General features: G+C 38.5%; 1 protein-coding gene across 3 annotated transcripts in view; it reads left to right on the top strand.

The window, feature by feature from the left end:
- The window catches only part of KAT6A (lysine acetyltransferase 6A), a 121,382-nt gene that overhangs the window by 66,250 nt on the left and 40,688 nt on the right, over positions 1-14,444 (top strand). For 2 of the 3 annotated variants that reach the window (XM_030817181.1, XM_030817182.1), the window contains 5 exons: positions 5,410-5,525; positions 6,442-6,523; positions 8,591-8,726; positions 10,042-10,361; positions 12,534-12,652. In XM_030817181.1, coding sequence (XP_030673041.1) covers positions 5,410-5,525; positions 6,442-6,523; positions 8,591-8,726; positions 10,042-10,361; positions 12,534-12,652 — 773 coding nt within the window. The remainder of the gene's footprint in view (positions 1-5,409; positions 5,526-6,441; positions 6,524-8,590; positions 8,727-10,041; positions 10,362-12,533; positions 12,653-14,444) is intronic. The other variant, XM_030817183.1, reaches the window with a different exon arrangement.

Here is a 14,444-nt window from a genome sequence, read left to right as displayed (position 1 = left end):
GTTCTGAGAAACATGTCTTTAGGCAGTTTCATCATTGTGTGAACATCATCGAGTGTTCTGACAAACCAAGAGGGATGGCCTACTACACACCTGGGTTATATGGTGTAGTCTGTTGCTCATAGGCTCAAACCTGTACGGTACTGAATATTGTAGGCAGTTGTAACACTGGTGAATATTTGCGTATCTAAACATATCTAAATATAGAAAAGGTACAGTAAAAATACAGTAGTATGACCTTACTGGGCTACAGTCATATGTGGTCTGGTTTTTTGGTTGTTTTTGAGACAGTCTTTCTCTGTCACCCAGGCTGGAGTGTAGTGGCGCGATCTTGGTTCGCTGCAACCTCTGCCTCATGAGTTCAAGCAATTTTCCTGCCTCAGCCTCCCGAGTAGATGGGATTACAGGTGCCCGCCACCATGCCTGGCTAATTTTTATATTTTTAATAGAGACAAGGTTTCACCATATTGGCCAGGCCAGTCTCAAACTCCCGATCTCAGGTGATCCACCTGCCTTGGCCTCCCAAAGTGCTGGGATTACAGATGTGAGCCACCACGCCCAGCCATATGTGGGCTGTATTTGATTGAAACGTCATTGTGTGGTGCATGACTGTATTTTAATTTGAATGGTTTTAGGTAACTGAGATGAGCTTCTGCACTAGGGAGGGATTTGAATATATAGCTGAAATGTGTAATTCAGTTAATTTAAATCAGGTCTTAGTTTTTTTTTATATATATAAAACACTTTCTGTGGGTTTATTTTTTCCTCTTGGTCTTTACATCTTGGTATTTAACATCTGCTTAAATCACAGCAATCAGTTTGAAGTTATTGCTGGTTTCTTTAATAATCGCTACTTAGTCTTTCTTGATTTATGCCTTGGGCTTGATGAATAGAACCAGGATGATAACAGATTTGTTTTTCTTGATGGAAACTTACATATGTCACATTGGGAAAGAGTGTTGATACTGCAGTCTAGCGAGCAATGTGAAATTCTAGGCCCTAAGAAAGATTTTGCAGAATCTCCTAATTTGCCAATTCCAGAGATAATCTTGCTCTACATTTCAAGAACTCACAAGATCGGCCGGGCGTGGTGGCTCACACCTGTAATCCCAGCACTTTGGGAGGCCGAGGCGGGCAGATCATGAGGTCAAGAGATCGAGACCATCCTGGCCAACATGGTGAAACCCCATCACTACTAAAAATACAAAAATTAGCTGGGTGTGGTGGTGCGCACCTGTAGTCACAGCTACTCAGGAGACTGAGGCAGGATAATTGCTGGAATCCAGGAGGCAGAGGTTGTGGTGAGCTGAGATGGCGTCACTGCACTCCAGCCTGGCGACAGAGAGAGACTCTGTCTTAAAAAAAAAAAAAAAAAAAAAAAAAAAAAAAAGAGAAGAACTTACAAGAAGGCCTTAGCAAACCAGCATTATCTTTCACCATTGCCTTAATTTTCAGTGTTTTATAGTGATAACAACTATGATTTAATTCAGAAAACAAACCACACTAGATACTTCAAGAGGAAGGAAGTTAAATATAAGAATTAGGTATTTGTGAAATTGTTGTCAGGGCTGAAGAGGCAAGCTGGAGGTTGGGCTTTAAGGACTGACTCTGGGGTCACTGCAGAACTGACCCATCTGAGGAGTTATACTGTGTCTGCCTCTATCTGGAAGAGGTGGAAGCAGGGGGGAGTCCACTGCACAACAGTTGCACTCTGTAGTTGGTGCTGAAGTGCTAAGTTTGGCCATCATTACAATAGCTCTAGATATCCACGAGGGAGAAGCGTGGATACGGTTGTTTCCACGACTTTGCTTATCATTAGAAAATAGTACTAGGAGGAGGATGATCTTTGCTTTGTTTTTGCCTTTCAAATATCCCTGGAGAACACATCTACTTGTCAGAACTTAGAGCCTAGCTGCAAAGGAGTCTAAGAAGTATGATTTTTTAGCTTTTCAGTTTTTATGCGTAGTAGAAGGTGAGAACAGATCTTGAGTGCTAGGTAGTCATATCCAGCGTGCTATCACAAACCGGAATGAACTCTGGATGGATTTCATAGTTAAATATAAACCATAAATCATAAAAGATTAGATGAAAATATAATGGCATGCCATACAATGCAGTTATTTCCAAATTCCCTAATTAAAACCCAAATATATAAAACATAGAACGAGTTGTTCTAGGTGGGGTGGGAATGAAATGGAGGAGAGGAAGTGTTGTGTTTGCAGCCCTACCATCTAAGTAGCATTATATTTGAGGTGGTCTCTGCGTCTCTCTAAGCTAAGGATGAGCATAATTTGAAAACTATTACTGTAGCAATAACTGTTTTTTTGTTGTTGTTTGTTTGTTTTTTTGTTTTTTTTTTTTGGAGACAGTCTCATTCTGTCGCCCAGGCTGGAGTGCAGTGGCGTGATCTCGGCTCACTGCAAGGTCTGCCTCTTGGGTTCACGCCATTCTCCTGCCTCAGCCTCTGGAGTAGCTGGGATTACAGGTGCCCACCACCACGCCCGGCTAATTTTTTGTATTTTTAGTAGAGATGGGGTTTCACCGTGTTAGCCAGGATGGTCTCGATCTCCTGACCTCGTGATCCTCCCGCCTTGGCCTCCCAAAGTGTTGGGATTACAGGCAGGAGCCACTGCGCCCAGCCCCTGTAGCAGTAACTTTTAAAGAAATTGTAGAACAATTAACTACTAGTTATCTGTTACTGCAGAAATAAATTACTCTAAATCTTAGCAGCTTAAAGCAACAAAACATTTTTTACTTCATACTGTTTCTGTGGGTCAGGAATTTGGGAGTTGCTTATCTGGGTGGTTTTGACTTGGTATCTTTCATGAGGTTGCTGCCAAGATTTTAACTGGTGCTGCAGTCATCTGAAGGCTTCCATGATGGCTTATTTACCTGGCTGGCAAGTTGCTGCTGCAGTGGGCCTGTCGACAAGAAGCTTCAGTTCCATGCCATGTGGACATCTTCACAGGGCTGCATGCATGCCTGCAACGTGGCAGCTGGCCTCCCCCGATGAGTGTCTGAGAGAGAGTGAGGTGAAATCTGCAGTATGTTTTATAACCTGGCCTTAGAGTCACACTGTGTTATTTCAGCAATATCTTCTTGGTTATGCAGATCAACCCAGTTCATTATGAGAGGGAGCTGTGAGAGTATGACTAGCAGGAGGCAAGAATGCCTAGGGAGCAGCCTGGAGACTGGCTGTCACAATAGCCAAAGAAGAACAGCATGGGCATAGCTGGATACATGAACGTTGATATTTTCTAAATTAAAAAGTAACATACTTAAAATAGAAAGAGCAAGAATAATTTGGGGGAAAATAACTGCTTTAAATATGGCAAAGGGCCAAAAGCTATGTAAGTATACAGAACATGTTTACATTTCTAAGCATGAAGTCCAAAGAGCAGAGCCTGTGAACTGGCAGTTTGTATGAAAGAAAACTAATAGTTGAGCCTATGAAAAGTGTTTTACTCAAGTAATAATAGGAACACATACCACAGTAGCAGTGAAGTATCATTGTATAGCGTTTATAATAATCACAATTGAAATATAACAGACCTAGAGCTCATGTAATTGTGCTAAAACACTTGTTCTTTTGCTGGTGGCACTCATATTATATCATAGTTTTTGGAAAATGTTTTGGCAGTGCATATCAAGCTATAAAAATGTTTAATATATTTGACTCACCAATCCCACTTTCAGGAATTCATTCTAAGGGATTAAAAGAAGTAAAGAATCTGTAAACATTAAATAGTTCATTTTAGTGTTCCGTAGTCTCAGTATTTAACAATAGGGAAATGGTCATGCAGGTTATAGTGTATCAATCAGTGGAATATGATCAGTTTAAGGAGTATAAAGTTTACTTAAAATAAAATTTAAAATAAAATAAAACAAAAACTGTATGTTTGCTAAAATTACAGTCATGCAGAGCTTTCAGCTAGTTTAAACAGGAAAGTCTAACATAAAAATGGCTATTATTCTAGGATGATAGGATTATGGGTGAAATTTTCACACCTCTTGGATTTTCCTTCAGTGTTACTGATGTTTTGATAATAAACTTGCTATCTCATAAAAGAGAAAATCCTTTAGGAATAGAAAAGAGAGAAGATTTAACAAGCCCTTTCTCTCACCAAAGAAAAATAAGCACAACCAACTTTTAGAGGAGAGGGACAGCGCTCTTCAGAGTTGAGGGGAAATTGGCTACCGTTAATTTTTGAGAATCAGACTGATAACTAACTCTTGGAAGAGGAAGCATTTTTTTCCTCTTGCTATTCATTCTGAGCACAGTAGAAATACTGCTTTTGGTTTTAGTTTTAGCTTGCATGCCTTAAATTGTGAGCAGATAACCCACTTTAAGTGATAGGATTTTTATTATATACAGGAGTCCCCCTTGTTCTTGGAGGTTTCAAGACCTCCAGTGGATGCCTGAAACCTTGGATAAAACCGAACTCTGTATATGGTGCTATGTTTTTCCCTGTGCATGTGCATACATACATATGATAAAGTTTAATTTATAAATTAGGCACAGTAAGAGGTTAAGAATAATAGATAACAAAATAGAACAATTATAACAACATGCCACCATCACTAGTTTTGTGCTTTGGGACCATTATGAAGTAAAATAAGGGTGACTCCAACACAAGCATGATAATAACACTAGCATGGTGATACCAGCAACAGTCTGATAACCCAGACAACCACTAAGTGACTAACAAGTGGGTAGTGTATGCAGTGTGGGTGATCGCAGCCCAGCTGGGACAGCAGATCTCATTATGCTACTCAGAACAGTGTGCAGCTTAAAACTTAGGAGTTGCTTATTTAATATTTTCACACTGCAGTTGACTGTGGGTAACTAAAGCCTTAGAAAGCAAAACTGCAGATAAGGGGACTAACTGTATTTTTTAAATTACAAAAGTAACACGTTATCATTTAAAAAATGACAGCACAAAAGGGTATAAACTAAGACATAAAATCCTTCTTCTTGATATATGTAGCTCAATTTTCTAGGATATTATCAATGTAAACAGCTTTTTTGTATATTATATCAGTAATGCATATATGACCATTTCTCATATATGAACATATATGTGTGTGTGTGTGTGTGTGTGTATATATATATATATACCGGATATGTACGAACATAATGCTTTGATGTAGGCTTAATAAAAGTTTGGAGTTTGTCAAGTTTTTCTATAATCAAGTTGTGGGGAGGGGTCCTAACTTCTCTTTAACATTAATAAAACTGAATTGTGGTGCCAAGTCCTGATGAGAAATGTGTGGCAGGCTTCCTGGAGCATCTTGCTTTGTTTGATATGTATTTTGTATTTAAGATGATTGCCTTTTTCTACATCATTTCTTTAGTACAGTAGCAAAATAGTTCTTGATTGTTTCATTCGTGAATGTTCTCCCTCGTATTAGGCCATCCATCCTGTTTAAAGTTTTCCCCTGAACTAACGGTTCGAGTGAAGGCCTTACGGTGGCAGTGCATCGAGTGTAAAACATGCAGCTCCTGTCGAGATCAAGGCAAAAATGCAGTGAGTATCTTTGCCTTCTAATATGGGTGTTTCATTTAATAGTAGAATGTACGACCAGCATTTTCATCTAAGTATGACTGGTTATTTTTCAGGCACTTGGTCCAGTAGCATTTAGAATAGCCAGTAGTCTCTTTAAACTGCATGTCATTAGTTTAGAATACTTGCTAATTTAGACTTCAATTATGTCTAGGTAATTTGTAAAGCACTTAATTATATATTTGCAGAGAGACTAAACCACATTAAAGAAATACTCCCCAAAATTCTTTGAGTAGTACAGAGGCATTCATTTAGGACGGTCAGTTGATATATTAATTACAAGTCGCCCTTTTCTCATTATTAAAGCAGACCAGGGTTAGCTTATTTCTGGTTATTGGATATACTAATGGAACTTTAGCTCTTTATCAAAGATTGGCCGGAACGTAACTTTTTGCTAACTCTGTCTATTTACATAGTTAATACAAATTAAGGAAACTTTTAATACTGTGGTCACTCATCTCTTTTTTTTTTTTTTTTTTTTTTTTTTTTGAGAAGGAGTCTCACTCTGTCGCCGAGGCTGGAGTGCAGTGGCGCAATCTTGGCTCACTGCAACCTCTGCCTCTCTGGTTCAAGCAGTTCTACTGCCTCAGCCTTCTGAGTAGCTGGGATTACAGGCACATGCCACCATGCCCGGCTAATTTTTGTATTTTTAGTAGGGACAGGGTTTCACCATGTTGGTCAGGCTATTCTCAAACTCCTGACCTCATGATCCACCCGCCTCTACTTCCCAAAGTGCTGGGATTACAGGCGTGAGCCACCGTGCCTGGCGGTGGATCTTTTTTCAAGATCCCTGAAGCTTTCTGGGTTTTATGCAGTCATGATCGTAACATGTTTCTGCTTCATAAGGTTAAGCAAAACTGTCCTTTCTTTTTTCTAATAGGATAACATGCTCTTTTGTGATTCGTGTGACCGAGGTTTTCACATGGAGTGTTGTGATCCGCCACTCACCCGTATGCCAAAAGGTGAGAAATACTTTCTGAAATCAAACTGGGAATATAAAGAAGTATGTTAGTGAAAGCACATTTTATCTACTTTGTTAAATGAAAGAATAATTGGATCTTTGTTTTTGAGGTTGTATAAGTAGGAAGAGAACTGTCACCTTAAAAGGTGGAGGATAGTCTTTCTGATTGGGCATCTTAACATTCTTAAATAATATGGATTTATTGTTGTTTTCAATATCTAGGCATCCATGAATGGTGAAGTGGTTCATTTATACATATTTGCCAGTCTCTAGCTAGAAGATAAAATACTTGCCTTAAATATATCTTGAAATATCTCTTTATTGAAAGGAGGAAATAAAATAGTATTAGGTCATGTTGATTATATCACTGTTTAGCACTTTTGACGGCCCTAGAGCTATAGAGATATGGTTTATTCAAAACTTAAAAAAAAAAACCTTTTTATGAAATACTTTATGAAATAAAAAGGTTTTTTTTGTTGTTGTTGTCGTTTTTTAAATGAAATACGTTGTGAACAAATAAATGTCCAGATTGTAAGGGCGCAGCTTAATGTTACTCTTTTCTTTTGATTCCTGTTCATTGAGAGGTATTTAGTTTGGGCACAGTTGCCTCATGGTTGGACTTCCATATTCATATGCTTATAGTTTCTTTAAAAAAACCTTCAACCAGACACCCCTTTTTGTCCTATCACAAATTCCATTTTAACTCTGATTTTATAATTTATAGGCTTCTTAAGTAAAATGCCTATAGGATATTTCATAATATTTGTTTGGAAAAAATTTTCCTGTTGATAGAAAAGGACTTAACCGTACTTTGTAGCCATGTTAACACTTCAGGTTTTTACTTGAATTCACTTATTCCACCCCCTCACCCATGGAGTCTCACTCTGTCACCCAAGATCTTGGCTCACTGCAGCCTCCACCTACCAGGTTCAAAGCGATTCTCTGCCTCAGCCTCCCGTGTAGCTGGGACTACAGGCGTACCACCACACCTGGTGTATTTTTAGTAGAGATGGGGTTTTGCCATGTTGGCCAGGCTGGTCTTGAACTCCTGGCCTCAAGTGATCTGTTCTCCTCGGCCTCCCAAAGTGCTGGGATTACAGGTATGAGCTACTGCGCCCAGTCTGAATTTACTTACTGACTTTTTGAAAAGTCTTCAATTTATAAATATTAAAAAATAAATACCCACTTTTTCCATTTATATGAAGTCTGAGCAAGGGGCCTTCTAAGAGTCCTAAGAAAGTTTTTTTTTTTTTTTTTTTGAGATGGAGTCTCACTCTTGCCCAGGCTGGAGCCCACCTTGGTCTCCCAAAGTGTTGAGATTACAGGCGTGAGCCACCATGCCTGGCTTGCAGCTAATTTTTGTTTTGTAGAGATGGGGTTTCACCATGTTGGCCAGGCTTGTCTCAAACTCCTGACCTCATGTAATCCAACCACCCCAGCCCCCCAAAGTGATGGGATTACAGGCATGAGCCACTGTGCCCAGTCTAGAAACATTTTCTTAGGACTCCTTTCCTGTGTGTTTAACTTCTACAAAAGAGATTATATAACAGCTTTAGGCAGGAAACTTTTGTTTTGTTTTTTGAGACGGAGTCTCACTCTGTCGCCCAGGCTGGAATGCAGTGGTGCAATCTCGGCTCACTGCAACCTCCGCCTCCTGGGTTCAAGCGATTCTCCTGCCTTAGCCTCCTGAGTAGCTGGGACTACAGGCACATACCACCATGCCCAGCTAATTTTTGTATTTTTAGTAGAGACAGGGTTTCGCCATGTTGGCCAGGCTGGTCTTAAACTCCTGACCTCAGGTGATCCACCCGCCCCAGCCTCAGTGGACTTCAAGTGCAGTCAGCGGACTTCAAGTGCAGGCTTGAAGGTGTATGTGAGTCTCTTCCAATTATTTGTAGAATTTTGTGTGTATATGTTTTAATGTTTATTTTGGATTGGGGGAGTATTCATCAAATTTTCTAATGGCAATCATTTACCTGAAAAAGTTAAGATCCTGACTTGACTATCTGAAACCTTTCAGTGTATTTATATCTGTCACACTTGTATGTGGAATTTTATTTTTTTATAGGCATGTGGATATGTCAAATATGTCGACCTAGGAAAAAAGGACGAAAACTTCTACAAAAGAAGGCAGCACAGATAAAACGGCGCTATGCTAATCCAATAGGACGTCCAAAAAACAGGTTAAAGAAACAAAACACGGTGTAAGTTGTACTTGTGGCAAGGTGAGGGGAGAAAAGGATAGGGTCTTCTCTATAGTGTAGGATTCACTTGTTTTCTCTATAAAAAAAATTCCATTGTCATATCTGGCACTTTTGTATAATAATAACGGCTAACACTTACTCAGCCCCTAATAAGTGCCAGACACTGTTCTAAGTGCTTTATATGCATTGAATTGTTTAATTCTCCCAACAACCCAGTGAAATATAGCTGCTGTTGTTACTTTCGTTTTTCAAAGGAAGAAACTAAGGCATAGTAAATGTTGAACTGGGATGAAAATCCAAGTAGTCTGGCACCAAAGTCTGACTCTTAACCATTGCTTTATATTGCTTCTCTTATATAAAAACAGGAAAGAAAAAGTTGTTACTGTGACATTTCACATGTCCCTCTCCTGATCTTGTCTCAGTTGTTAATATCTAATAGGTGTACAAATCACTGGATAGGTTCTTGTTATTGAGGTGATGGCTAAGTCCCATTTTTGTGTTCTTTGGATGTAAAATAATTTGAATGTTTTCATCTATTAGCAGAAATCAGAAATTGTGGACTAGAAAGCTGGGCTATGTCTGGAGGAGGTGGGGCAAGATGCAGTAGCTGGTTTTGTCTTTTTAAAAATGTTTGTAGTAACTCACCTTTGATGATATGTAAATGTCTTCAGGCTTGTCAACCTCTCTTTATTATCAAAAGTTTTACTTACCTTTTTTACACGTAAGACTATCTTGAAGGTGATATAACTGAAATGAATGGGCATTAGCAGCCTGAAAGGTACAGAACCAATGTTGTAGTCTATATTCAAAATCTTAAATCAAGCTTTGATTTTCCTATAAAATGATCTTTTGATTCCTGGCCTTCGAAGAATAACCCGTCCTTGTGTTTTAGAGATAAAAGTATAACTTTGAGTTGGTGCAGAGATCACGGTGTAGTAGAACTTTATACCTGGAAGGATCTTAGTTGTTCTTAGTCCAGTTCTCATTTTACAGATGAAGGCACTGACATATGTTTAGAAAAAAATGTGATTTGTCCAAGTCGTATAGCTAGTAAGAGAGAATTATGACTAGAACAAGTCTTCTGACTCCTGGCCTGTCATTCTTTGCACTATAAGTAGGCTTCCTGGAAATAGATGTTTCTAATAATAATATTAATTTTCATTCACAGAGTACTATTTATAGTTTGCAGAATATTCCTAATAATATAGATTTTAATAAAGCTGTAGGTTACTTACTAATTATATGTTATGTATTAAATAGGAACCTTATAAGTATCTTTTTAAATACTTACCCTTTCCCCTGTTTAATTGTTTAGATCAAAAGGTCCCTTCAGCAAAGTTCGAACTGGCCCTGGAAGGGGTAGGAAACGAAAAATCACTCTTTCCAGCCAATCAGCATCATCATCATCAGAAGAAGGATATTTAGAGCGGATAGATGGCTTGGACTTCTGCAGAGATAGCAGTGTCTCCTTGAAGTTCAACAAGAAAACCAAAGGGCTCATTGATGGCCTTACCAAATTTTTTACCCCTTCCCCTGATGGGCGGAAAGCTCGGGGGGAAGTGGTGGACTACTCCGAGCAATATCGAATCAGAAAGAGGGGCAACAGGAAATCAAGCACTTCAGATTGGCCCACAGGTGAGAGTTTAGAACAAACTTAGAAACAAACAGTATTCCGTACGTGTACTGTTTGGGATGACACTAATTATCTATAATGGATTTCTATTTGATTATAAACAATTGGTTATAGAATATAAGAACATGTAGATGATACTGAGATGATAACTATGGCAGGAATTTAGAGGATGGAGATGAAGTTGCAGAATGGGACAGTAGGAACTCAGGCAAAAGGAAGCTGCTTTTTTGTAGAACCAGAAAGAATCTGCCTACAGAAACTTGGGGTGTAACCTTGAGGACTACTTTACATTTCATAAATTACTAAAGAAATCATATGGTGAATGTTATGATGCCTGCTTATTCTAGGAAGGAAACTGGAAAGAATAGAGCTGGGTAAAATGCTATTGATCTAAGCATAAAGAAAAGACCAAAATATTTGCAGATGTGATGAGGTCATTGACTTTTCTACTTCAGATCTTGACAAATATAGTTGTAAGTCATGGATTGCACTTAAAAAGGGAGAGACAGAACCACAGCTCCAGGCTGCTTATGTATCAGGCTAAGTTCCCTAGTTTTCAAAGTAGAAAACATCTGTGGAGAGGACTTAATAATGTGGCAAATCATTCAAGTCAGAGGAGAAGAATTTGATTAACTGTCCAATAAATTAAAGCTTAAAATAGCCTTATTGCTGAGCATTTAATTTAGAGAAACTAACCCTGTGAAGGAAGTAGAAAGGGCTTGAAGAAAGTAGAATGAGAATGAACTCTTTGGATCACAAGGGCCAGAGTTGTAGTGTCTCATCTACTACAAGAGAATTCCCTGACCTTGGTTTCCTCCCTGAATGTCTCCTTGGTGAGGGAGAGTGTATTCACTGCTCTCATTCCTGCTTTCATGAATGGTTGATTGTCCAGTGCAGGAGAGTAAGTCCTTGTAATTGTCAGAGTCCCCTTTGTATGCTTTATTGATTGGTCTTTTACCATAGTGATGATCAACTAATTACTCTTTAAGCATTCAAACTCTTCATGTCTTTAACAGCCTGTAGATAAGCTCCTGATCTGAGCATGTTTATCTTATAAAATATGCTATCTGTTTAGATTAAACTAGGAAAGAATCTCAGAGCAAATCCTAATGAAAGACATTTTTGAATTAACCATTTGTACTGGAGATGGTTTATTAGAAGAATCTGCTAGAAAGCTTTTGAAATAGAAATTGTTAGAGCAAATGTATCAAGTATACGGAGAACCAATATTGAATTTTTGGCAGTGGTGTGAGCATTTGCTTTAATAGGCTCTGTCATTTTCTTTATGAATTATAAAGTTTAAGTACCAAATGCAGTATTAGAGAGGTGCATGCATCATGCACTAGGGGGCATTAAAGTCACTTATACCTTTAGATTGTACTTTTTTCTTCCAGTTTGGGAATGTTGTCAACAGTAGTCCTTGACCTTTTTCTTCTTGTGTTAAGTTAATAACAGATGGCCTATATGTGCAGTTGACTTGAGAACTGTCACCAGTTGGTCTTTTCAGCCATACTCATAAAGACAGCAAATGAGCCCATCAGCAGTGTCATCTGCAAATGCAAAGGATAATGATCTTCATAATTCCCAAATACTCTCTTCACTAGTTTTTTGCCCACTTGAGGAAGTTCCATCATTTAGTAGATAATTATCATACGTTTTCGTATTTACCCAGATGATTATCATCTGGGTAAACGGAGTTTGTGCTTTAAAAGGGCAGTCTTTTAAAGTTTGTGCTTTAACTTTAAAAGGGCACCCAGAATGTGATGGGAGTTAGTACTTCTGACATCAGTTAAGGTAACTACTCAAGAGGTTTTTTTGAACATTGATGCATTAAACCTATACTAAAAGTGTCAAATTTATACTATTTCAAAATGAAATTTATATTCCTTATATCATTTTTCTGTCTGCCTTCCTATGTATTAAAATGTAATCTTTAGTGAAGTTTAAATTTAGTTATATAATATTTTTAGGAAGCTTTAAGACAATTCAGGATTTCCACTATAAGGCAGATTTAATACATAAATATTATTTATTGAGTAGCATTATTCTAAGAGTTTAATGCTGTATTCTTTGTTATATATCAAGTTCTTCAAATTGAAATAAAGGCGAAATTTTTTCTAGTTCATGTGTTAATCTGAGGACAGTTAACATGTGAGCTCTTTTTTTATATTCAGACAATCAGGATGGCTGGGATGGCAAACAAGAAAATGAGGAGCGACTTTTTGGGAGCCAGGAAATCATGACTGAGAAAGATATGGAATTATTTCGTGATATCCAAGAACAAGCACTGCAGGTAAAGTTGGATATTCAGGTTAGACAATCAAGCAACTTGTTCATGGCTGAGAAATAGCGGATTAATTACATTGTGGGTTAAGCAGTAACAGCAGTTTGCCTAATCTCAGAATAATTGTGGTTTGTGTGTATATGTAGTTCTGCTGGTTATAATATTCCTTTCAAACCCATGATAACTGCTTTGGTTTTGCAGATAAGCACATGGCTTTGACTATCAGTATTAAATAAGCTTGGTTTATTTTTTATCTTACTGTGTGAAGAAGAATTTGGGATTTGACCAAAAACAAACAAAAAACAAGCTTCTCATGAGTGATAAAGCACCCATATTTATTAATTCAAGAAGTATTTCATGCCTGTAATCCTAGCACTTTGCCAAGGTGGGTGGATTGCTTGAGTCTGGGAGTTTGAGACCAGCTGGGGCAACATGGCAAAACCCCATCTCTACAAAAAATAGAAAAATTAGCCAGATATGTTGGTGCACACCTGTAGTCACAGCTATTTAGGAGGCTGAGGCAGGAGAATTGCTTGAGTTGGGGAAGCGGAGGTTGCAGTGACCTGAGATCATGCCACTGTACTCCAGCCTGGGTGACAGAGTGAGACCCTGTCTTCCAAAAAAAAAAAAAAAAAAAATTGCAATTCTTTGTGATACATGGCAAGATTATAAATATATAGACAAAGAGTCTATGTGCCACATGCTGGAGATGCCAGTGAATGACTGAATTCTTTCCCTGAACTATAGGAGAGATTTATGAATAAATAATGTCATTAATGTGAAAAGTTCAATTATAGAATACTTGATGTTTTGGGAGAATAGGGAAGCCAGCTTCTATTTCTGCCTGGGGAGGTCAGAGGTGGATTCACTGAGGGGCCTTAAAGGATATGTAGGAGTTGTACATATCCCTTAAAGGGATATGTAGGGAGTTGGTTCTTATATAATCAGAAGGAATAGAAGTGAAGGTGGAATAACTTGAAGATAGGGGAAAACATGCTTAATTGTGGGAATTAAAATGTCTCAGGATAAAGAATATAGGGTGTGGAGAATGGCAGGAGGTGAGGTTGGAAAAGTGCAAGGGCTAGATCATAAAGGCTCTTCCAGATTATGTTCATTTATTTTTTGTCTTTTCCTTCTTTGCTACCAACAAATGTACCATGTAAGCCAAGTTCTCTATCTTTTATCTTGAAAAGAAGAATTTCTAGGCTGGGCGTGGTGGCTCACACCTGTAATCCCAGCACTTTGGGACGCTGAGGCGGGTGGATCACAAGGTCAGGAATTTGAGACCAGCCTGGCCAGCATGGTGAAACCCCGTCTCTACTAAAAATTCAAAAATTAGCCGGGCATGGTGGCACATGCCTGTAGTCCCAGCTACTCGGGAGGCTGAGGCAGAAGAATCACTTGAATCTGGGAGGTGGAGGTTGCAGTGAGTCGAGATCGTGCCACACCACTCCAGCCTGGGCAACAGAGTGAGACTCCATCTCAAAAAAAAAAAAAAAAAAAAAAATTCTAAGGCTGATGCCTAGGATTCTAGGGAAAACTCTTCGTATTAAGAGACTCATTGGTGGTGAATAGACTTTTGATGTCAGTCATTATGTGAGTACTTTTGAAAAAATAAAACAGCAGTACAAATACTCAGCACACATTTGCTCAGCATTCTGCTGTATTATGATTTAACAAAATATTAGCTTTGAGTCAGGTGGACCTGGGTTCAAGTCTTGGTCTGTCATTTACTAACTTCTGCTTTGGGCAGGTTGCCCTCAAAGCTTGTTTCTTTTCCTGCTATTAAGTTATTATAGGT

Source organism: Nomascus leucogenys, chromosome 8 (assembly GCF_006542625.1).
Source record: "Nomascus leucogenys isolate Asia chromosome 8, Asia_NLE_v1, whole genome shotgun sequence".
Lineage (NCBI taxonomy): Eukaryota > Metazoa > Chordata > Mammalia > Primates > Hylobatidae > Nomascus > Nomascus leucogenys.
Note: the sequence above shows the minus strand (reverse complement) of the source record. Positions and strands in the feature narration are given on the sequence as shown.